We start from the raw sequence: 25,006 nt of genomic DNA on the forward strand, positions 1-25,006 counted from the left end.
TTCCGATAATTTTGTGAATTGGTGAGTTTTGTTAGGTTTGGAAGAAATATAGAGCTGAGTATCATCAGCATAACAATGAAAGCTAATTCCATGTTTCCTAATGATATCTCCTAAAGGTAGCATGTACAGAGTGAACAGCAGCGGTCCTAGTACTGAGCCTTGTGGTACGCCATACTGAACTTGTGATCGATAAGACATCTCTTCATTTACTGCTACAAACTGATAGCGGTCAGATAAATATGATTTAAACCATGCTAATGCAATTCCATTAATGCCAACATAGTTTTCTAGTCTATTTAAGAGAATGTTGTGGTCAATGGTGTCAAATGCAGCACTAAGATCAAGTGACACTAATAGAGAGATACAACCACGATCGGATGATAAGAGCAAATCATTTGTGACTGTAATGAAAGCTGTCTCAGTGCTATGGTGCGGTCTAAATCCTGACTGGAAATCCTCGCAGATACCATTTCTTTTAAGAAAGGAACACAGTTGTGTGGATACTGCCTTTTCTAGTATCTTTGACAGAAAAGGTAGATTCGAGATCGGCCTGTAATTGACTAATTCTGTAGGATCAAGTTGCGTTTTTTTAACAAGCGGTTTAATCATAGCCAACTTAAAGGTTTTTGGTACGTATCCTAGAGACAAAGATGAATTAATGATGTTAAGAAGAGGATCTATGACTTCTGGAAGCATCTCTTTCAGTAGTTTAGTCGGTATAGGGTCTAACAAACAAGTTGTCGATTTAGATGAATTAACGAGTTTGCAAAATTCTTCCTCTCCTATGGCAAAAAATGAATCAAATTTTACCTCGGGGAGACTATAATGCACTCCCTGATGTGATAATGTAGTAGACGGTTGCATAGTTATAATTTTGTCCCTAATATTATCAATCTTATAAGTGAAGAAGTTCACAAAGTCATTACTACTGTGTTTCCTGGAAACTTCTGGGCTTGAAACTTTCTTTTTCGTTAGTGTAGCCACTTTTTCAAAGAAATACCTTGGATTATGTTTATTTTCTTCTAATAGGGTTGAAAAATAAGCAGATCTAGCAGCTTTTAAAGCCTCTCTGTAAGCAATCGAGCTCTCCTTCCATGAAATCCGAAATACCTCTAGTTTTGTTTCTTCCAGTTGCGCTCCATTTTTCTGGCTGCTCTCTTAACCCTGAGGTCTGAGGTGTTTTCTGGGTCCTGGAGGTGTTCTGACATGCTCTGACATTTGTGCTTTTTTCAGTTATTTATAAACATGTTAATGGCAAAGGTGTAAATTCACTCTATATAGCACAAACGGGGCTACCGTAATATGTGAGCAACATGTATGTACATGTTTGTATTTTTAAGAAAATAATGTTTATGCGTGGTTTGTGAAAAAACAAATGTCACTGAAATAAGGTCATAAAACCCATAGTGATTATTTCTTCATAAGACTTTTGAAAATTGTATCACGTAGCCTAGAATATTTGCTCCAAAACTATGTGAAAATCATCCTGCATACTCATTTAGATAAGACTATATATTGATTTAAAATTAGTATGACGTGTTTTGTGTGACAAAGCTTTATACGAGGAGGCGTGAATCTCTCATTAATATGAATGCATTTTACACCTGAGAAAGACAAAGACCCTCCCCTAATGGCCCTATTAGGTGCTATCAGGCCCGATCATTATGAGGAGCCTTGCACAAAGAATGAGGAGAAATTAAAAAAAGAATGGCTTTTAGATTGTCTGGATTTATTTACAACACAACATAATCCAAAGATACACAACAAAGGACAAAAAGCAAATTAGTAAACACACTGATCTAAAGAAAAAGACTTAAACAGTCACACACCTTTGTGCCATTCCTGAAACATAGTAGCCTACATACCTGTCATGTCCAAGGTGTTTGATTTGTTATTTTACTATGTTCATGTACAGAGACTCATGTGAATGTTGAAGTCAGCAGGACTCATCCAGTGGCATCTGGTCCCTTTCTAAAAAATAAATAAACACCTGTAAACATGTTGATATCAAGACAAACTATAGGGCTGCACAATTCTGGGAATACATTTTAGATTTTTCACTCACACACACACACACACACACACATACATATACATATATATATATATATCTTGTGCCGCGAGGAACAAGATCTCGTTGATCTCTCGTTGCTTTATGTCATGTCATACACTGACTGCGCAGCCCCTGATTGCGTAATTTTTTCACGTGATTTTTTTTTGCGACTAACCGACTAATGAAAATGTATTCGAACAAGCCCTCCTCATATCGACTAACATTTAGTCGACTGTTTGGGGGTAGCCCTAGTTTTGTATATCGTTTAATTTTATGCAATGCAACATGCAGGAGCGTGATGTGAGTCACCTAAACAAGTCTAAAAAAGCATTGCTTCATTAGCGGTTGAATATTCCAGCCCAGTGTGAATGTCTCTTTCTATTCAAAATCAGCTTGAACAAAACATTTGTGTTTAGTGTCAAAATGCCTTCAGACTTCCCAGTTCACCTGCTTTTTAGGCCTTTTCTCTGTCAAATTCATATAGAATGACAAAATCAAGAAAGTTCAATGTCAAAATAATTTAATATTTAATTAATTTAATGTCTTTTTATATTCTTGACCTGAAACAAAGTAAATCTCGATGAATGAATGAGGAATCAAGAATAAACACCAACCTCTTTGTTCTTCAGTATGTTTAATTTTCTTAAATTGTTTTTGATGATCAAAACAAACTTTAATTAACTAAGGCTGCAAGAACTTATTGATGAAATCGATCATGAAAATAATCAACAACCAAGCTAATTATAGATTACTCGTGTATGCTCAAACATGTCAATTTACATGTCAATTTATGATGATTGTCATAACATAACCAACACCATTAGATCACTTTTTTTCTATGTTCATCTGGCAGTTATAACTCAGATACAACAGCCAAACAAAATCTAAAGTTAATAATATAAGGGTCAAGAGCCCAACTAAAGCAAACAATGATCGCCATAACGGTGGCTTACAATTTTTGATTTTCTCCTTCAGTGATTCTGCTTTAAGTGTCTTCAATAATGCTCAATCATCACTCAATTAATCACTTAATTATCTCATTAACTTTAACACTCTTGAGTGTGGACTCATATACACTCGCGGGAGTGTTAATTTAACACTGGAGTTTTTGCTGTGTACAAAGAGCCGTAGTTAACTGACAAGCTGAGCCATATCGCATTAATTATCGCTGGCGATACGTCCGCGATATTAATGCGATATGGCTCAGCTTGTCAGTTAACTACGGCTCTTTGTAGTAAATGCCGCTCCATCTGAAACAGTGGCGTATCCAGGACATTTTTTGGGGGGTGGCCAAGATGGGACACAAAGCTAGTGTGGGGTGGCCATGGCATAGCAAAGTTAATGCGTATATGTACCCAGCCGACCATGGTTCGAATCCCGGTCCTTTGCTGCATGTCACATCCTCTCTCACTCCCATGATTTCCTGTCTCATAACTGTCAAATAAAGTTGACTATCCTGTTAAAAAACAGTCCTAACCACCTATCACAGTCCCCAAGTATCTCTGGTTATTTTAACATGTCTATTTTTAATCAGTAATTATGGTCAGGATAGGGTAAACATTTTCTAAGAGCTATTTTCTTGTAGTGGATTAACTTGTCTCTTCATAAGTTAGATTAGAGTAGCAAAATAAACTGCTCTTAACTCATCCTATATAGAATAACATGCATCAGTCATCAACTCATCATCTGTGTCACCTGTATTGTTACCTGAGTTTGCTTTACTAATTGAGGCACCATCTTGTGGTTACATAAAAACACAGAAATCCAACAGGACAAACCAAAATGCTTAAAGATGGGACCTTACCTGTAAAAGCAAAAGAAAAACTAAGCTTGTAAGAAAAAAAACAAATATTTGTTGTTCTTTACATGCTTAGTTTATGTTATTATTTAGCTTAGATATAATTTGTTAGAGATACTGGAATTTGAATTTCTTAATTTGTTCTTTGCCAGGTGTGTTTTTATTTAACCACAAGAGGGGACTTAAACTAGTAAAGCAAACACGGGTAACAGGTAACACAGAGGATGGCCTGATGACTGAATAATATCATTAGGATGCCTTGTGATGTATGAAAATGTGCAAAAAGTGGTTTTCAACTAAGACAGTATTCATATCCAAGGCCCCGATGAAGGTATAAATTTAAACATTGGCTTTGATTCAGCATACATTAATAAGTTAATTTAAGTGAAGATGAGCTAACTGATACAAACAAAAACAGCCCTTAAATAACAGAGCAAATAAATAAGTCACAGCTTGTTCTTGTGTTATAACTTAAATCTAGACTGTCACACTATATTTCACACACGGGTTGGCCAAAAATATAACATTAGCTCTATTGAACACACAAATTTGCAAAAAACACCCTCAAGTCTACAGTCCAGAAAATAGCATTCCATGGCGGTGTAACGAGTGGAAATAAGGTGTGGCCCCTTTAAGAGCTGCGCGCGCGCCCTCTTCAACTGTCTGCACTCTGCACCCTAAACTTGGTTTGCAGGCTGCTAAGCTAGCTTGTACAGCTTAGTTCTTTTTTTTCAGTTTTCCTACACATTCAGAGGGAACTACGATATAACTAAACATTAAATTACCATACCTCTCACTGATTCCAGCGTTTTTATCATTGTTGCTGTTGTAACTGTGACCGACCGTCCTCCTGTTTCACGGAGCAGCAGCAGCCAGCGCGCTCATCTCATGGGTCACCTGACCTGCATGGCCAAACGTCCGCTGAGCAGAAATCAGCTCTAACAGCCTCAGTACGACCATTACGGTGTTAGTTAAAAATGTAAAACTGGCCCTAAATCAGTTGATCAGCTGTCATCATTGATTGACAGCATTTCTCTTGTTTTTTGTGTTGACGAACTTGACCAACTACCTATCAGATCTGGGGTGGCCACAGGGGTGGCCAATGAGCTTTCAGGGGTGGCCCTGGCCACCCCAGGCCACCCCCTAGAATCGCCACTGATCTGAAAGCAGGTGAAGGCGATTTACTACTAATCAAGGAACCGGCTTTACTGACGAGATGCGCATAACAATGTGATGCGATATATCCCCCAGCCCTAATTTACGTCACTCAATATGCTTTTATGTCGCTTAGCCAGCTACAGAGAAACTGGTAACCAGGCAACAGACAAGTGACCAATCCTGAGTAACGATGTCATTACACACATTCTTCCATCACGGGTCACGCTTAGCCAAGTGTGATGAGAGTTCAGGGCCGAGAACGGTTTGTAATTGTGCCGTGCCGTACCAGGCTCAAGTGGAAACACAACTGGAATCTTTTCCGAAGGTGAAAAAGCAGCTTTTTTTCTCAGCACACAAAGATGAACTACTTACTGTGATCTCAGAATGTGATGATCTGGTTTCTACACTGTATGGATCTTCATGTGTCTCTTCAGGTGAGTTTTAAAAGAGAAACTCTTTCCACACTGATCACACGTGTGCGGCTTCTCTCTGTTGTGGATCCCCTCATGTCTTTTCAGTTGTTCTGATCGACTGAATCTCTTGTCACAGTGTGAACACTCGTAAGGTTTTTCTCCAGTGTGAATTCTCTGGTGTCGTTTTAAATCTTTCCCTGTTGCAAAAGTCTTTTCACACTCAAAGCACATGTACTCTCTTACACCAGTATGTCCTTTCTCATGTCTTTGTAATCTATACAACACACAAAAACTCTTTCCACATACAGAACATGAATGTGGCTTCTCCTTCGTATGAACTGTCAGGTGTTTCTTCAGGTCTGATAACCCAAGAAATGCTTTCCCGCAGTGATCACATGTGAACGGCTTCTCTCCGGTGTGGATCCTCATGTGAACATTAAGGTGTCCCGATTGACTGAAACTATCTCCACATTGTTTGCATGTGAACGGCTTCTCTCCGGTGTGGATCCTCATGTGAACATTAAGGTGTCCTAATTGCCTGAAACTATTCCCACATTGTTTGCATGTGAACGGCTTCTCTCCTGTATGAACTCTCATGTGAATCTTCAGAGATTGTTTGTCTGAGAATCTCTTTTCACACAGTTCACACATGAACGGCTTCTCTCCGGTGTGAACTCTCATGTGACTTTTAAGGTTTGCTGATTGGCTGAATATCTTCCCAAACTGACTGCATGGATATGGCTTCTCTCCGGTGTGAAGTCTGATGTGAACATTAAGATTATGTTTGTTTGTGAAACTCTTCCCACACTGATCACATTTGAATGGCTTCTCTCCAGTGTGGATCCTCATGTGAACCTCAAGATTATGTTTGCATGTGTAACTCTTTCCACACTGATTGCAGGTGAAAGATTTCTTGGCTATTGTTTTCTTTAAAAATGCATTTTTAGTCTTTGAGCGACTCAAAGGTTTTTCTCCAGGTTTGATATGATGTTTCTCCTCCACTTCACTCAGTTCTTCACTCTCCTCACTCTCTTCCATTAGGTCTGAAATTAAAGAAAAACTCTCATTTTCAAATTTTCTAAATAATCAAATTAATTCAAAAAGAGAAATATGAATGGAGATAAAAATGATCCCACATGTTACAGACAACTGCTATAAATTACTACAATAAGTTTATTTTTATAAATTAATTATATGTCCCTAAAAAACCTTGCATGAATGAGGTACACTGATCTTCCAGTTATCTTTTTTTTTAAACATTATAGGCAAAAATCCCATGTTTCTGTAGTAGGAACTATTAAATGTCTGATCAATGACACCATCATCTAACATAATATGAACAATAAAATACACAATAATGCCATATTTTGACACTAGGCACAAAAAAAAAAGTTGAGTTCCGGTTGGTTGTCAGTTTTTATTTATTTATTTATTTTTCTCCAGTGGCAGCAAGGGATAGGTAGGAAATTATTATTAGGGCCCGAGCATCGATAGTGTGAGGACCCTCTTGGAATTGCTCTGTTTCTTCTTATTCTTCTGCAATTTGAATCGCATTTTTGAGGGCCTAAACATGCTCGAAAACTCACAAAACTTTACATCTGATATGGGTTTCAGAATTGGGTGGGGCAAAATGGCTCTATAGCGCCACCTATAAAGTTTCAACAGAGTGCGCTTCCCGCTACGTTTCGCGTACGTGTATGAAATACATACACGTACATACGTGTACGGTACATGCGTGTAATGACCCAATACCTACAAAAAAGTCTCTTGGAGCATAGCCATAAACACAACAGGAAGTCAGCCATTTTGAACTTCCTCTCAGATTTTTGTGCAGTTTTTGTCATTTTCAGGCCTCGTACTTTAACGAACTCCTCCTACAGTTTTAATCTGATCATCTTCAAATTTGGTGAGTGTAATCTTAAGGCCTTTGTGACGTTAAATTGCGAAGATCTTGAGTTTTCGTCAAAGGGCGTGTCCTCAGCGGCCTGACAAATTTCTATGTTTCGCCATGAAACAGGAAGTTGTTGTAACTCAGGCAAACAATCTCCAATCTGCCCCAAACTTCAAAACTTGCAAACACTTAGCTAAGTGCTAAAGCATGCTATTAGAGCAATTAAATAGGAATTTGCTGCCATGCAATGTCCAATCTACCCAACTTAATATGCAACACCATGCTAGAAACATGCAAAAACTTGCTAGCAACACTTAGCTAAGTGCTAATGCCTGCTTTAAATGCAAAAGGAAGTTGTTGTAACTTAAGCATACAATGTCCCTGCCCCAAACATCACATGTTTGATAAGAGTCCTGGCTATAACGATAATCAGTTATAGTCATAGCGCCACCTACTGGCAACAGGAAGTGACATGTTTAAGACTGTAATGCAGTACTAGTCACATACTAAAAAATGCCATTGTTTGCTAAACATGCTAGAAACATACTAAACATGCTAGCAAACACTTAGCTAAGTGCTAAAGCATGCTATTAATGCAATGAAAGAGGAAGTTAATGTAACTCAGGCATGAAATATTCAGTCTGCCCCAAACTTCACACGTTTGATAAGAGTCCTGGCCTGAACACATCTACATGCCGATATTCAGTTATAGTAATAGCGCCACCAACTGGGAACAGGAAGTGACATGTTTAACACTGTGATGCAGTTCTAGCAACATATTAAATATGCAATTGAGTTCTAAACATGCTAGAGACATGTTAAAACATGCTAGCAATACTTATATAAGTGCTAAAGCATGCTAATGCAATGAAACAGGAAGTTGTTGTTACTCAAGAAGGCAATGTCCAATCTGACCCAAACTTCACACGTTTAATAAGAGACCTACCCTGAAGACATCTACATGACAATTTTCAGTTATAGTAATAGCGCCACCTACTGACAACAGGAAGTGACATGGTTAACACTGTAATGCAGTACTAGCCACATACTAAAATATGCCATTGTGTGCTAAACATGCTAGAAACATACTAAACATTCTAGCAACACTTAGCTGAGTGATAAAGCATGCTATTATCACCATAATAAAGGACAATTTTGTAACGGACTTTGACATACTCCTCCTATATTTACCTACTTAAATGCACATTGCCCACCGTGCTGTGTCTTCCTGAAGCTACCGGATGGGGGTTTCACGGGTGCGAGGGCCCTTTCATCGCTGCTTGCAGCTTTAATTGTTTTTTTAATTTTACTGCGATGGATTTGGATACTCTATTTTTTCATAACATAGCCTACCTATACTACATGTACTCTACCACCTTGTGTGTCCCAGCATGTTACACACACGCTGATTTGAAATGTGTGTACTTTTTTCTACTCCTAAAAACCAGACATCTCAAACAATGTTTCATCTAATACCTTTAATAGTATTAACCTCAATACAAACCTTCTCAGAAAAGTTTTTTTTTAGCTTCTTTTTTTTTTTAGTTTGCTGCATGGTTAAAAAAATACTATAGGCTATAGCCTGTATTTATTAACTCACGAGGTGCGTCGACACGCGCAACCACACACGTCCCTGCAGATATTTTTTTTCCGAGCAAGCAAAATGAAGCGAGCGAAAAGAAGTAGGCCTACTTTGTGGGACCCTTTCAACAGAAAGGGCGACGAAGTTACCTGTAAAATATCCTGCACGGTATTTTAATACAGCAGTAGTACAAGTACGATGCAGTATCATTTGCGAAGCAAACATCCACAAGTATCGAGTGATGAAGGGCAACAAACTTTGCCATCCATGAAAGCAGGGCCGGCCCGTGGCATAGGCGGAATGGGCAAATGCTAGGCAGTCCCTCCAGGATTTCGCGATGTCGCGATCGCAACTATTAACGCAACTTCAACAAATCCCCGTGAATTCAGTGCGCCTTGCAATTTTGACCAATCACCGCAACTTTTCTGCAACGTTGACCAATCATCGCGGTCTCCTGCGAAGCGTCATCAAACTCGCATCTTTGTTTTGTTCAGAAGACGCGGTAGACATGTGTTCTGCCAACGTCTCACATTTACCTACAAAAATAACAGCGAGAGAGAGAGAGAGGCGCGATCGAACTGTGTGTGTGTGTGTGAGAGAGAGAGAGAGAGAGAGAGAGAGAGAGAGAGAGAGAGAGAGAGAGAGGCGCGGGCGCGATTGGACTGTGTGTGTGTGTGTGTGTGTGTGAGAGAGAGAGAGAGAGAGAGAGAGAGAGAGAGAGAGAGAGAGGCGCGGGCGCGATTGGACTGTGTGTGTGTGAGTGAGAGTGAGAGAGAGAGGGAGAGAGAGAGGCGCGGGCGCGATCGAACTGTGTGTGTGTGTGTGTGTGTGTGTGTGAGAGAGAGAGAGGCGCGGGCGCGATCGGACTGTTTGTGTGTGTGTGAGTGAGAGAGAGAGAGAGAGAGAGAGAGAGAGAGAGAGAGAGACGGATCGAACTGTGTGTGTGTGTGTGTGTGTGTGTGTGTGTGTGTGTGTGTGTGTGTGTGTGTGTGTGTGAGAGAGAGAGAGAGGGGCGCGGGCGCGATATGACTGTGTGTGTGTGTGTGTGTGTGTGTGTGAGTGAGAGAGAGAGAGGGAGAGAGAGAGAGAGAGGCGCGGGCGCGATTGGACTGTGTGTGTGTGTGTGAGAGAGAGAGAGAGAGAGAGGCACGGGCGCGATCGGACTGTGTGTGTGTGTGTGTGTGTGTGTGTGTGTGTGTGAGAGAGAGAGAGAGAGAGAGAGAGAGAGAGAGAGAGAGAGAGAGAGAGAGAGAGAGAGAGAGAGAGAGAGAGATCAAACTGTGTGTGTGTGTGTGTGTGTGTGTGTGTGTGTGTGTGTGTGTGTGTGTGAGTGAGAGGCGCGGGCGCGATGAACAGTGGAAACATAAAAACATAGGCTACTCCGTCATTTTGTTCACAACAGGACATCATTCAAACTGCAAATTGTTTACTTATAATTGTGTACACTCGCAATAAAACACAACATTGTGCTTTTGTCACAGTTACCCCTTTTCCACCAAAAAAGAACGGGTTCGGAACTGGTGCTGGTTCAAAGTTGGTTCGGAGTTGGTTCAACTTGCGAACCTCCTCAGAACCTGTTTGTTTTTCCACTTCTAGAGCGCCCAGCGAACGACGTCGTTACGTCACTGTGATTGTCGCTTTACATCTCAGCTAGAAACGCTTGCAAGTACTGTACAACATTACTTTGGGATTATCTCTAACTCGTGAACCAAGAAGGCTTTAAAAACAATTGAAATATGTAAGTCTTTTAATCTTTTCCTTTGATATGTAATCTTTTCTGATTAGTTATGTACACCTGTCTTGTCTTTTTTTTTCTCTCCGTTTATTTGTTCTATTTTGTGACTGTTTTCTTCTTTGCTTACATAATGTTTTCAATAAAAAAAATTAAAAAAAAGCTAGAAACGCTTGCGCCAACTTCAAGCATAACAATTACAATGGCGGACTACATCGTGTTTCTGCAAATGTTTCTCCTGGCTTTGCGGTCAGAAAAGATGTATACAACACATCTAAACCCGCCCCCAGCCCCCGACGTAAGCATGACGTGGTAAAAGAACGGTTCTCTGGTTCTAGTCCAGCAAAGAGTTGGTGCCGCTTTGGAACCAGTTTTCCTGGCCGAGAACCGGTTCTTTGGCTGTCGAAACACAAAGAACTGGTTCGCGCGCAGGCACCGGCTCCGAACCGGCTCTCAAAACGCTTTGGTGGAAAAGGGGTAAGTCTAAACTCTTTTCAAACTGTAACCTACAACTGTCCCCCAACCACACACACACACAGACACACACACACACACACACACACACACTGTTTTAAAAGCAAATCATTTATCCAACCTAATTTCAAAACAGCCATCTTTTGGATATTCATCATATCGCTTTGGTTTTCATTTCTTGTCCTCAGAGTCGGAGCACTAATCTGTTTATTTTTAAGTTACACATTCTACATTGATTAAAAAAGAAAATCAAATGTGTTTTTAATAGTAGGCTAGTAGCCTATTATTTTATACGGAAATCAATTATTTATAATTCAGATGAGAATAAAGTTAAGGTTAATTAAAATTAAGGAAAACAAATATATTGATCTGAAATATAGCAAATTAAATTTAAATTCATTCATGTACAATTACCAAACATATCTCAAGGTCTTTTTGTCTTTTTTTATAAATTTAATTAATAAACTAATTATATAAAACTATTGTCAGTGCACTACAAATAAACTGGTTCTGTGCCTTTATTAATAAAACTTATTTTAAAAATACAAGGCTTAAGACATTTAATAAAAATGCCTTCTGCATTTCATGCTTTTCACTCTATTACCGAAATCTTACCAAAACGTGACGTCTGTGTACCGTTCCACCCCTAATATTTATACATACAATGCATGGTAATTTAGAGGTAAGGTTAATGTACTGTAGTATATCACCTCCTATCACCTATAACATGCGCAAAAAAGATATATCAATAACGGAAAGGAAAAAAGCATAATATAAGCACTTTAAGTAAAAATCTATCTACCTTTGCTGTTTTAACCTATAAAAACAAATGCCAAAGAACATCGCAACTTTCATCGCAACTTTTTAGAAAAGCGGCCGCAACATCAGGAATTTTAGGCCGCAACAATCAGAAAAAAGGCCCGCGAAATCCTGGAGGGACTGGCTAGGGGCGCCACTCAATAGGGGCGCCAAAATGAGTGAACGAGTGATTCTTTTTTTTTGTAATTTTTTTTACTAATACTATTTTAAAAACATTAATTCAAAATACTACAAAATAAAGCAAAAAAAATCCACAAAAACGTAAATAAGTCCCCCGACTCCGGTCCGGCGCATCAATCTTCCCCCGCCCAGCGAGTGCTTGAAGTGCGTCAGAAACGGAGCGCGCGCGATCAGTTTACTCTTGGTAATTTGTTGTGTAGCGTCGCCCCTCGCTGCATCCAATGTAGACAGCATTGCTTTCGTTTGAGGGCACTTAACACACTCAAGCACCCCGTAGAAACGGGCCTGGCAGCTCGTGCCAGATCTAGACATGGTGAAAGTTACCTGATTGTGACGGATCGCCAAATTTACATGACATATTTTAAATTAGCATTATAGTCTGCAATAGATACAGAGCCACACGGAAGAGAAGAGGATAAAAGGGGATAAAGACAGAGGTAATGTAATGAATGAACAGTTTATCTAATTGCATCGTAGTAAGATACATCATTTAATGGCAGTTATTTTTACCTTAAACTTTATGCTAACAATTGTTCTGAATTCTCCAGAGGCCCCAGACAGTGTGATTTGTAACAAGCACGTCAGTTTTTTTAGATGCATTCACTATCACTTTTATTAATTAATGTTTTACTCTACAGTTGTGCAGTTTTGAGGGGGATATATGGCATTTTTTAAATTTATTTGCCAAAATTATTAATGATATTTGTATAGGCTACAGGTTTATTAAAAGTAGCAACGCTTTATGTAAAATTAACATTAAAGAAGACATTTCGCAGTTTCATTCATGGTGAAAACATGAAACGTGCCATAGTTTGGAAGATTGCTGCCATCAACTGCAAAACAAACACTTTTGCTAGCGCTCAATGAATAGTTTGTGCATGAATGACATTTGGACGATGACATCACTGTTTTATCCAGAGCGGCTATATATACTGAACAAAATTATAAACTCAACAAAACTGTAAAGCTGTAAATCTGCCTGGAAAATAATGTATATTGTAAAAAGCGCTATAAAAATAAATGGGACTTGACTTGAATGCTAGATGTAATGCTCTTGCTATTTGTGTTTAGGCTGTAATGTGTGTGTGTGTATATATATATATATATATATATATATATATATATATATAGGATAAATAATCATGAACACAATGACAGGGTGAAATGGGCTGTGATGCATGGGGCACCAGGTAAAATCTCACCTAGGGCAGCAAATTGGCCAGGGCCGGCCCTGCATGAAAGCAAATGAAAGGCGCTTCTCGAAGCTGGTCACTCTACCGAGACGTTATCTGTGTATTCCCGGGATATCTGTATGGCAAGCCGTTTTAACATTTAATCATTTTAACCTACTAGTCTCTATTTTCATGCTACTAGTGCTTATTTTTTAGATACTAGTATCTACTCCATTAAGTACTAGTACTTATTCATTAGCGACTAGTGCTTATTATTTAGGTACTAGTGCTTATTCAACAGATACTAGTGCTTATTCTTTAGATACTAGTACTTATTCAATAGATACTAGTCCTTATTTATTAGATACTAGTGCTTATTAATTAGCTACTAGTACTTATTCAATAGATACTAGTACTTATTCATTAGTTACTAGTACTTATTCATTAGATACTAGTACTTATTCATTAGATACTAGTACTTATTCAATAGATACTAGTACTTATTCATTAGATACTAGTCCTTATTTATTAGATACTAGTACTTATTCATTAGATACTAGTCCTTATTTATTAGATACTAGTGCTTATTAATTAGCTACTAGTACTTATTCAATAGATACCAGTACTTATTCATTAGTTACTAGTACTTATTCATTAGATACTAGTACTTATTCATTAGATACTAGTACCTATTAAATAGATACTAGTACTTATTCAGTAGATACTAGTACTCATTCATTAGATACTAGTACTTATTTCGATAGTCACTAGTAACTATTCTTTTGTTACTAGTAACAAAAATTTTTTTTTGCCATTGACTTCTATGGGGATCTGTCATTTAGATATCAACTATTCAGTTCTGACTAGTATCTATTCCAATTGTGACTAGTACATATATATTAGATACTGGTAGTTATTCTTTAGGTACTAGTACTTATTTTTTAGATACTAGTACTTATTCAATAGATACTAGTACTTATTCATTAGATACTAGTACTTATTCATTAGATACTAGTACTTATTCATTAGATACTAGTACCTATTAATTAGATACTAGTACTTATCAATTAGCTACTAGTACTCATTCAATAGATACTAGTACTTATTCATTAGATACTAGTACTTATTCATTAGATACTAGTACTTATTCAATAGATACTAGTACTTATTCAATAGATACTAGTATCTATTAATTAGATACTAGTATTTATTCCAAATGTTACTAGTAACTATTCTTATCTTACTAGTCACAACTGCTTTTTTACTAGTCTTATGTTATGACTAGTCAGAACGGCCACTGTATAGTTCAATTAAAAATCTTACTAGTAAAATAAAAAATCTTACTAGTAACATTTGGAATAAATACTAGTATCTAATAAATAGATACTAGTATCTATTGAATAAGTACTAGTATCTATTGAATAAGTACTAGTATATAATGAATAAGTACTAGTATCTAATGAATAAGTACTAGTATCTATTTAATAGGTACTAGTATCTAATGAATAAGTACTAGTATCTAATAAATAAGTACAAGTATCTATTGAATGAGTACTAGTATCTATTGAATAAGTACTAGTAGCTAATTGATAAGCACTAGTATCTAATAAATAAGGACTAGTATCTAATGAATAAGTACTAGTATCTAATAAAAAAGGACTAGTATCTAATGAATAAGTACTAGTATCTAATGAATAAGTACTAGTACCTAAAGAATAAGCACTAGTATCTAATAAATAAGGACTAGTATCTAATGAACAAGTACTAGTATCTAATAAATAAGGACTAGTATCTAATGAATAAGTACTAGTATCTATTGAATAAGTACTAGTACCTAAAGAATAAGCACTAGTATCTAAAGAAAAGGCACTAGTACCTAAAGAATAAGCACTAGTAGCTAATGAATAAGTACTAGTACTTAATTGAATAGATACTAGTATCTAAAAAATAAGCACTAGTAGCATGAAAATAGAGACTAGTAGGTTAAAATGATTAAATGTTAAAACGGCTTGCCATAATATCTGTGCCATCGGAGAGGGTGTTTTTAGCCGCGGGTCTAACTGTCAACAGGCTGCGCCCCACATCACGTTGACGTGTTGCTTTTTTAAAATAAAAATTAGACAAGGTGTGGATTGAGGTAGGCCTGCCATTTTTATTTAACGAAAACTCTTAGTCTAACGGAAAAAAATAGCCGGTTTTTGAAAGCTTCGTTCAAACGGATTCAGTGTTTTATTTTTGTCATCTTAATTTGTTCATTATTTCAGTTAAAAAAATATATTTAGTGTAGGCCTAGTTTTGTTTTTTATTTGTATTATTTTATTCTGTTTGTCTCTGTTGTCACTGTCAGAAATGCTGCAGATGCGTGAAAATTTGATCTGAATCCAGGTTCTGTTGTTGATCTGTTCTGTATGCTGCTGTTTGCACTTTGCACTAAACCCTTTGATAATAAAACATTTTTTTTTTTTTTACGGGTCACAGATACGCGTCAATTTTATTTTTATTTAATGCCAATTCAATATTATAATCTTATCAGTTAACGGTTAATAATCAATTAACGAGCGGCGGTTGCCGGTCGGGAAAATTAACCGAAATGAGCATCCCTAATTTGTGTATTTATTTAATCTGTATAATTTCTTCCCCAAGCTCATAAAATAAATTTGGGTCGCACATAAATCGACAGGGTCGGTCGGAAACCAGAAGCAAACAAATATTTTTTTTTATGCCCTAACATATAGATTTATATAATTATGTTAAAAACGACTAAAACGTTTCAATTATTAAGAGCCGTTCAAGAAACACAAGATCAAGTGAATGTCACTGCGAGAAAGAACACAAATGTTTGTAAAGAGGAGTAGATTGTTAATTTGTACATTTTGGAATGATTATTATTGTTATACATGTTTGTAAAAAATATGCACAAATTCAGGTAAAAATGCTGGTAAGATTGTTACAAATTGTAAACCATATATACAATAAATGTAAATTAAAACAGTTAAAATATTTAAATTTAATTTGACCTGATGTTGACAATCAATATAAAACCTCACTTTACTGACAATTTGTTTAAAAGAAACTTTTGCAGCCATTTCAGTTTAACTGTTTATATAGATGTGATGATGTCCTTGAATCTTTCTAACATGAATGTTCTTCAGCATCATGAATGAATGAATGAAGAATAAACACCAACCTCTTTGTTCTTCAGGATCTTCAGTGTGTTTCATTCTGCAGGTTCTGGATCACTCGTGTTCTCACTGTCCTCTTTAATAAACTCAGTCTTTACAGATTTCAGCTCTTCCTGATGCTCTGATGCTCGTCTTCACTTGTAGCTGATGGGAATATTCCAGTTTTTATTGGAAAATTACAGTGGGAGGAGCTTCACTGATGATGAATTGCAGTGGGAGGAGCTTCACTGATGATGTGCCTGCTGTGGGAGGAGATTCATCGATGATGTGACTGCAGTGGGAGGAGCTTCACTTTGATGAATTGTCGTGTGAGGAGTTGATCTGCCAAAACCAAAAATATATCTGAAGTTACTGAGTTTATTTTTATGCTCATGGACAACAGAATATAATAATGTAAATTATTCCAAATAAAATTAATAATGGTAAGAAAAACAGTTGACATAATCATAAACAGAAATAAGCATAGGCTACTGTTAGATTTGTGCTAAGTGTGCCTCATTCCAGCCCTTCAGAATTAGCAGTTGAATGAACAAAGCGGTGCTGAGGAAGAAAAGGTATCTCTCAAGTTTATTTGGGCTAGGGCTGTATTGCTAACGGGCTCACGATACGATACATCTGTCACGATACGATATATTGTGATATGATACATATCGTGATATATTGCGCAAATGATTTTTTAAACAAAAATGTAAAAAATAATAGAGGTGGAAATTCAACTTGCTGTGTATCACCTAAGGAATTCTGGTATGTGTATTACATTATATTGATAACTCAATAATAAATAACTTCCATTCCAATTTATTAACAAAGCTATTTGCATTGCACAGTGTCACTGAACAGTCAACACACTGTGTTAGTGAGGTAATCAAGTAGGGCTAGTTTATCAAAGTTTTCAGCCAGTAAACAGGATGTTGTATCGGTCAGGACACAGGAACAAAGACGAGGAGATGCAATTTCTTTTCTTTTAACTGTATTGAGCTCCAGCAGTACTCATCAGAACATTCCAATATCCAGCATTGTCATTATAGTCCGATAAAAACAAATGAATCACCATTAGGTACTGTCATTTAAACAGTTACAGTACTTACTATGCAACGTGAATAATAAATCCACACACACAGATTACAAATCAGGATCATCAAATATAAATAGCTCAATAAACATTGCTATACCCCTATAAACATAATCTACAATTACATAAATGAGGATATTACTCTTTGGGAAGATATAAGGAGCTTCACCTATCTCACTAACCAGTTTACATGAATTGAGGAATTGAGAAAAATGCCTGCTTCGTGTGATGCTTGGGGCTGTACAAATCGCCACACAACTGAAAACAAGTCTCGGGGAATTACCTTTCACAAATAGGACTGAAATTTTTTTCTGGTTGTATTTGGTCATTATATAATTAGTAATAGTAACGTATACCACATACAAACCACTGAAATCGGTTGATAAATGTAAAACCGCAGCTCACCCGTTTACTTGCATTTGCTTACAGCGCAGTCTTGCCCTCAGCAACATGGTGGACGCGTTGACGTATCGCAGCAACGTTGCAAAGAGGCCAATAGGGCGTCTATGTATTTATTATGTCTATAGGCCCATAGACATCATATAGATAGACACCCTATCGACCGCTACTGCCTATTGGCGCGGACGAGCCGTGGGGCCGCTGTAAGGGGTATACAGTTAAAGACCCAGAACCAGATATGAAGAATGAAGACCCAGAGTCAGAATTATAAAAAATTAAAGAAAATATTTACTGAAGATAGTTTGCAGTTTCATCAGCAGAAGTCAGCTTCAATACTCGCACAGGAGTTCGTAGGCCGCCCCGCTTACAGTTACAAAGATCACAGCAGTTATACGATTTCCAAGGTCTAAGCTACGTCATTGCTTGGCTATGAAATAGATAAACACAGTAATTTTCCACACATATACAGATAGACTGAAGCATATCTCCATCGATTATGCAGCTGAAGTTAGGCACGTCATGACCTTCCAGGTCGCAGATTTGGGTTGCTGGGCGCCAGCATGTCCAGAACAACAACTCAGTCAATCTCCAATAATGCCAGTGGTTCCTTAACCTGTAACCAAGAAGACTAACACACACACCGACACACAGCTTTTCCAAGGTTGGATTTGGCCAGGCTCTCACTATAAACAGGAGAGTCCTCTCAAAACATCAAGATAATGCGTTCTTTCTCTCAAGGATAGCTAAACTTTAGTCTAACTGGAAAGAAAGGCTTTAACAAAGAAATGGCCCCTTAAACTATTGGCTTCAATGACCCCTATATGTTTTAACACATTGAAGACCTTTCTCAAACACAAAACAAGTCCCTATTTCATTTCTGGAAGCTGGGTTAAATAAGCAAGCACTGCATTCAGATATCAAATACAGACATTAAAGAATACATGAATATAACATTTCAGTAATCACGCTGGTAACTTATATAAATAAAGTAAAATCTCCAGAGAAGTCATTCAACTCATTTGATATTTAGAAGGAAAAATATTGATTAATACCTTAATTATAATCAATCATTACATATACATTGAAGCAGCAGTGGATTCCAATCCACCCCCTTCACCGCCATCTTAAACCGGTCACCCGCTCCGCTCAGTGTAATCTGTTTGGCAGGTGCAATGAGCTGCCAGCGCATTGAATTAATCATATCTCACTGAATACCGAACTGATTTTCACACGGGTTTTTTTGCTGCAAAGGTCATACACGTAGCTACGATACAGGACACATTGAATATTTTGTTCACAAAATACAACCAATAGTATGGTAATGTTAAATGTTAAATCTTACTTGTGAAAAGTAATCCCCGAGTGATGGTCCGCCGATTTGAGCAGGAATATGCTGCACAGTGCTCTGGCATCTACCGCTGCTATGCAACGCAAATAGGAGTATGACCGGTTTAAGATGGCGGCCGCATTTCTTGCGCCACAGCGGCCAATAGGGCATCTAGTCTCTATATGATATCTATGTATAGGCCTATGTCACGAAAAAATTGAAGACCGGAAGTTCGTCTTTTAGTAGGGATACGGCTCTTCCAGTTAGCTTTTTACAATGGCGGAGTCCGATAGATACCGCTGGACCAAATCTCTCTGCAACCTGCCTAAAGTCACATATGCGATGTGGTTCTGATGGTAAATGAAAACTCTCAAGTGGAAACGTCAAAACTGAGGAAAGGGTACAAGTTCTTCTGGGAGAAATTAATTTTGATGAATGATGAACGTAGCATAAGCACGGCAGGGTTATGCAACACTCGTTCCCTCAACTAGAGAGAACCGAGGTTACGTTAGGAAACGAGTGTCGTTCTCTTACGAGAGTACAGGGAAAACCTCTTTTCTCGAGAATACTGAAGAGGTGAATGATGCAGAGCAACCTGGTACACTACAACAACAGCTGCGATTGAAGCCTGCCGTTGTTGTTATAGCTCTAGCCGTTCGCCAGTAAGGTAAACGTTTCTATGGTAACAGCGAGTTGGACCAATCAGCAGACGTTGCTGCTAGGCTTAGGATTGTGGGTAGTGTAGTTTTTTTTCATAAGATCGTGGATAAAACATGTTTTTCTTAAAACAAGGTTGATTTCATACGAACGTATAGCTTCTGCATGAGCACAAACCTTCGTTTCACAACCTCATAGCTCGTGGTCAGTCTACCTTGGATGGTTTAGACATTATGGCTGATAATCTAAATCCTTATTGAGAAATACTGTTGACCGGAAGTTCTGTATCCCTACTCTGCGTTCCGGAAGCAGGAAGTGTGACATAGGCCTATGGGCTAAACTATGCTGTTGAACTTGAACACGTTTCCGTTCCCACTATAGTCAACACACTAGCTACACACTTCCTCTACCGTAACCACAGAAGAAGCGTCTTAAAGCGGCAGGCACCCAGAAATATCAGAGCCTTTTATACACACTGAAATGTATGAAGTGCATATTGTGTCACTGAACACTTAAAATGTAGATGCCTCAATATATAAAACTGAAATAGTATGTTGTAAATAAAAAAAAGTATGTGCTTTAATTAAACATTCATAAAACCGAAATAGTCTGTTCTCATACAGTGGTGTCAATGCAGGCAGATCAACACATTGATAGTTTCTGGGATACTGATAACTACACTGAACAAAATTATAAACGCAACACTTTTGTTTTTGCCCCCATTTTTCATGAGCTGAACTCAAAGATCTAAGACCTTTTCCATGTACACAAAAGGCCTATTTCTCTCAAATATTGTTCACAAATCTGTCTAAATCTGTGTTAGTGAGCACTTCTCCTTTGCCGAGATAATCCATCCACCTCACAGGTGTGGCATACGTTCAGTGTATGATTAACAGCCAAAACCTGTGTTTTCAATTGAAGCATTGTGTTATACTACCGGTCACATTTGAGAGCGTTAAACAAATTTACACGTCTTACGAGCAAAATATATGGAGTATAATTCTCAAAAATGATCAGTAGTAGACCCTTTAAAGAAAATATGATAGTGAAAAGATTAAGTAGCATTTTCAGAAAAAGCCAATAAATTGATTATAATCAATGTAAAATTATCAGCATATTATACACATTAGACTTAATTAAAATAGGTAACATTTAAATGAAAAAATACTAGTTCATGTCCTCTGATTTATTAATTTTGACCAATTTGCCCTTTCTTTGTTTTGGAAGTGTAAACGGTTTCAAATAATTAGTTGCCAATATGTGAATTTTCAACATTTATTAAATCATTGCCATATCCAAACAGTAACAATGAGCTGGACAGTATAAACAATCAATAAAATCTGTATTCATGCATTAAAGAAAGCATACCCTCAGCTACTAAAATGCAGGTTAGTGGAACACCTTCACAGTACAGTTTTTCACTGTGTACATAAATAATGTTACAACATTTAAAAATTAAGTCAACAGGCACTTTTGTAACAATTCACAAGCCATATTCAAAATGAGATGTTCACAAGTGCAGAGTGACAGTCATGTCTGAGTGCCTAGGCAAGGAGATTGTTTTTCAGAGTCATGAACTGTCACGGTTGTTGAATCCACGGTCTTCTCCTTGTCTTGTGTATGTGTGTGTGTATGTGCGTGCTGATTGTTTCGTGTGACGTTACCGCTGATTACTGATTCTCTCATCAGCGCCAGCTGCATTCCATCAGTCAGCCTATTTAATGCCTTGTCTTTCGTCTTGTGTTTGTCAGATCATTGTTTGGAGTTATCTCGTGTTGTTCCCTGTTCCAGTTCTCCTCGTGTGTTCTCTCGTCTGCCCTGAGTTGGTGTGCCGTTGGACTTATGTTCCAGTGCTGTCGCTGAGATCTTCACATCGTTCTTCACTCTGGGATTAACCACACCTTGATCTTCACTCGCCACCCTGGATTAGCCCGTCGAAGTCCCTGCGTCACGCTCTCCTGCTGTCTGCGGCTATCTGGACTGTTTGTGCTTGTGTCTAATAAAGAGATCATTTTTACTTGCATCTTGCATCCACGTGTACTTACGTAACAGAACGATCTGAGCAACATCATTGATGCAGCAAGTTCCACTTCCCTTACTGAGTTTGTCAACCACAGTATCCACGGTATGGATCAGCAGCAGGAAAGTATCTCGGGCACAGAGCGCGCTGTGCAAGCGCTCTTGACGCAGGTGTCCGAGCTCACCCACCATTTCCAACTCCTGAGAAATCCCACTGCACCACCCGCACCGCCAGTTCCCCCCACACCACCTACCGGTTCCGGCGAGCTACGCTGGTGAGCTTAATTTTTGCAGAGCCTTTCTTACAAGGTGTTCTATGCACTTCTCACTTCTCTCTCACCCTTCTCACGGGTCGAGCATCTCTATGGGGAACGGCGGTGTGGGAGAACCAAGACCAATGCTGCGCCTCGTTCCAGGCACTCTCCGCCGAGATGAGTAGGGTTTTTGACCGTGCGGTGGCGGGCAAGGACGCTGCCAGGCTCCTCGCGGATTTGAGACAGGGTGATCGATTCAGTCGCTGACTACTCCATCGAGTCCCGCACACTGGCAGCGGAGTGCAAGTGGAACAAGGAGGCGCAGTGGGACATGTTCCTGCATGGGCTGGCCGACCGTGTCCAACGTGAGATTTACGTTTTGGATTTTCCCCAGAGTCTCAATGGACTGGTTGACCTGGCACTGAGGGTGGATACTCGTCTTAACCGCCTGGACAGATACACTCGTCCCAACCGCAGATTCAGGGGCGCTGAGGGCCGATGGACCAGAGATGGAGACACGGTTGGCCCCGTCGTCGATCACGAGCCCATGCAGGTAGGTAGAGCTCGGCTTTCCTGGGAGGAGAGAGAGAGGCAGAGATCCCGAGGACTCTGCCTTTACTGTGGAGGAACGGGCCATTTCATACACTCTTACCCGGTAAAAGAGCAAGCCCGGTAGTAATGAAGAGGCTACTATCAGGTGGGATCTCCGCCGAAAAGTCCTCACCATCCATTCTCCTTCTGGTAAGACTGAGATGGGCTCCACACACACACACCTGTCAAGCACTGTTAGACTCCGGGGCTGAAGGTAATTTCATGGACATCCACTTCGCTCACAAACTTCAGCTTCCCATCACACCACTGACCCGTCAAATCACAGTTAATGCTCTCAATGGACAGGAACTCCCCAACATATCCTTTACCACTGGTCCCATAACCCTCATCACGTCTGGCAACCACACAGAGATCATCACATTCCTCCTCATAAACTCCCCGTTAGCACCCATAGTTTTAGGCCACCCCTGGCTGGTACAACACAACCCGAGGGTGGATTGGGGCTTGAACTCCATCTCCACATGGAGTGAACGATGTCATGAGTCCTGTCTCGTATCTGCTTGTTCGTCTGTGTCTGGTTCTGTGTTTCAGGAGAAGGCAGCAGATTTATCAAACGTGCCCACGGAGTACCTCGACCTGAAGGAGGTGTTCAGTAAGTCCCGTGCTGCTTCTCTTCCTCCGAATCGTCGCTATGACTGTGCTATAGATTTACTGCCAGGTAAGTCTCCGCCTAAGGGCAAACTTTACTCTCTTTCAGTTCCCGAGAAGGGAGGCCATGGAGAAATATATTTCTGATTCTCTGGCAACCGGGTTCATCCGACCTTCCTCTTCTCCAGCGGGGGCGGGGTTCTTTTTTCTGGGGAAGAAGGATGGTTCTCTGCGACCTTGTATTGATTACCGAGAGCTGAACAACATCACAGTAAAGAATACCTATCCTTTGCCATTGATGTCTTCAGCTTTCGAGAGGTCGCAGGGAGCATCGGTCTTCACGAAATTGGATTTACGTAATGCATATCATTTGGTTCGCATCAGAAAGGGGGATGAATGGAAAACAGCTTTTAACACCCACAGGTGGCACTTTGAATATTTGGTTATGCCGTTTGGGCTGTCCAACTCCCCAGCGGTTTTCCAGGCACTCGTCAACGACGTGCTGCGAGATATGGTAGATCAATTCATATATGTCTACCTGGACGATATATTGATTTTCTCATCTTCTCTCCAGGAACACGTGCAGCAAGTTCGACGAGTACTTCAGAGGTTGCTAGAGAATGGGTTTTTTGTCAAGGTGGAGAAATGCGATTTTCATGCACAGTCTGTTTCTTTTCTAAGATACATTGTCTTGTCTGAGGGACTACGTATGGACCCTGACAAGGTTAAGGCTGTTATTGATTGGCCAAGTCCAGATTCCCGTAAGGCCCTACAGAGGTTTGTGGGTTTCGCCAATTTCTATAGGCGTTTCATTCGCAATTTCAGCCAACTTGACCTCCCCCAGAACTACGTTCAGGTGGTCCGATACAGCTGAGGCTGTATTCGCCAAACTGAAAAGCCGATTCGTTTCGGCTCACATCTTGATAACCCCTGATCCCTCACGTCAGTTCATGTTGGAGGTCGACGCATCAGAGGTGGGGTAGGCGCAGTTCTTTCCCAACGTTCTTCCACAGACGACAAGATGCATCCGTGCGCGTTTCTGTCACACCGTCTATCTCCCGCCGAAAGTAACTATGACATTGGTAGCCGAGAACTGTTGGTGGTCAAGTTAGCGTTGGAAGAGTAATGTCATTGGTTAGAGGGGTGGGGGGTACCTTTTATCGTCTGGACCGATCACAAGAACTTAGAATATATCAGAACTGCCAAAAGACTCAACTCCAGGCAGGCTCGGTGGGCTCTTTTTTTTCGGTCGTTTTGATTTTTCTCTATTGTACCGCCCGGGTCCCAAGAACATCAAACCCGACTCTTTATTACAGATTTTTGACCATTCCAAACGCCCGTCCACTCCCGAGTGCATTTTACCTGAGAATCTATTTGTCTCCACACTCACATGGGAGATCGAGTCGAAGGTCAAGACAGCCTTAGAAGGGGTAACGCCTTATTTGTACCGGAGGGGTTACGGTCCGACGTCATTCGATGCATTGTTCTAACGTGGCTTGTCATCCAGGGGTTAATCGCACCAGTTTTTTGGTCAAGCAACGATTCTGGTGGCCATTAGTATGAATGCATTTTACACCCGAGAAAGACAAAGACCCTCCCCTAATGGCCCTATTAGGTGCTATCA

The 25,006-nt window shown here is 39.3% G+C and overlaps 4 protein-coding genes across 6 annotated transcripts in view; 2 read left to right on the forward strand and 2 right to left on the reverse strand.

Annotated features, from left to right (window-relative positions):
* The window catches only part of LOC143711142 (uncharacterized), a 376,270-nt gene that overhangs the window by 184,077 nt on the left and 167,187 nt on the right, over nucleotides 1–25,006 (reverse strand). The window contains exon 1 of one of the 2 annotated variants that reach the window (XM_077202483.1): nucleotides 16,460–16,703. The exons of the other annotated variant lie outside the window; for it this stretch is intronic. Coding sequence (XP_077058598.1) covers nucleotides 16,460–16,493 — 34 coding nt within the window. The 5' untranslated portion in view covers nucleotides 16,494–16,703. Of the gene's footprint in view, nucleotides 1–16,459; nucleotides 16,704–25,006 lie in introns of those variants that run through there. 2 annotated transcript variants of the gene reach the window in all.
* Nucleotides 1–25,006, forward strand: part of LOC143711160 (uncharacterized) — a 312,783-nt gene that overhangs the window by 104,818 nt on the left and 182,959 nt on the right. The gene's annotated exons all lie outside the window — the stretch shown is intronic.
* LOC143711084 (uncharacterized) overlaps nucleotides 1–25,006 on the forward strand; it is a 276,637-nt gene that overhangs the window by 55,225 nt on the left and 196,406 nt on the right.
* Nucleotides 5,411–16,495, reverse strand: LOC143711139 (uncharacterized). Its single transcript, XM_077202477.1, has 2 exons — nucleotides 16,460–16,495; nucleotides 5,411–6,482 (listed from the first exon to the last, which is right to left on the reverse strand). Exon 2 carries the CDS (start codon nucleotides 6,458–6,460, stop codon nucleotides 5,411–5,413), a length of 1,050 nt encoding a protein of 349 aa, XP_077058592.1. The 5' UTR covers nucleotides 6,461–6,482; nucleotides 16,460–16,495.

Source organism: Siphateles boraxobius, unplaced genomic scaffold, assembly GCF_051911475.1.
Source record: "Siphateles boraxobius isolate OS27281-9 unplaced genomic scaffold, OSU_SipBor_1 49, whole genome shotgun sequence".
Taxonomy (NCBI): Eukaryota; Metazoa; Chordata; class Actinopteri; order Cypriniformes; family Leuciscidae; genus Siphateles; species Siphateles boraxobius.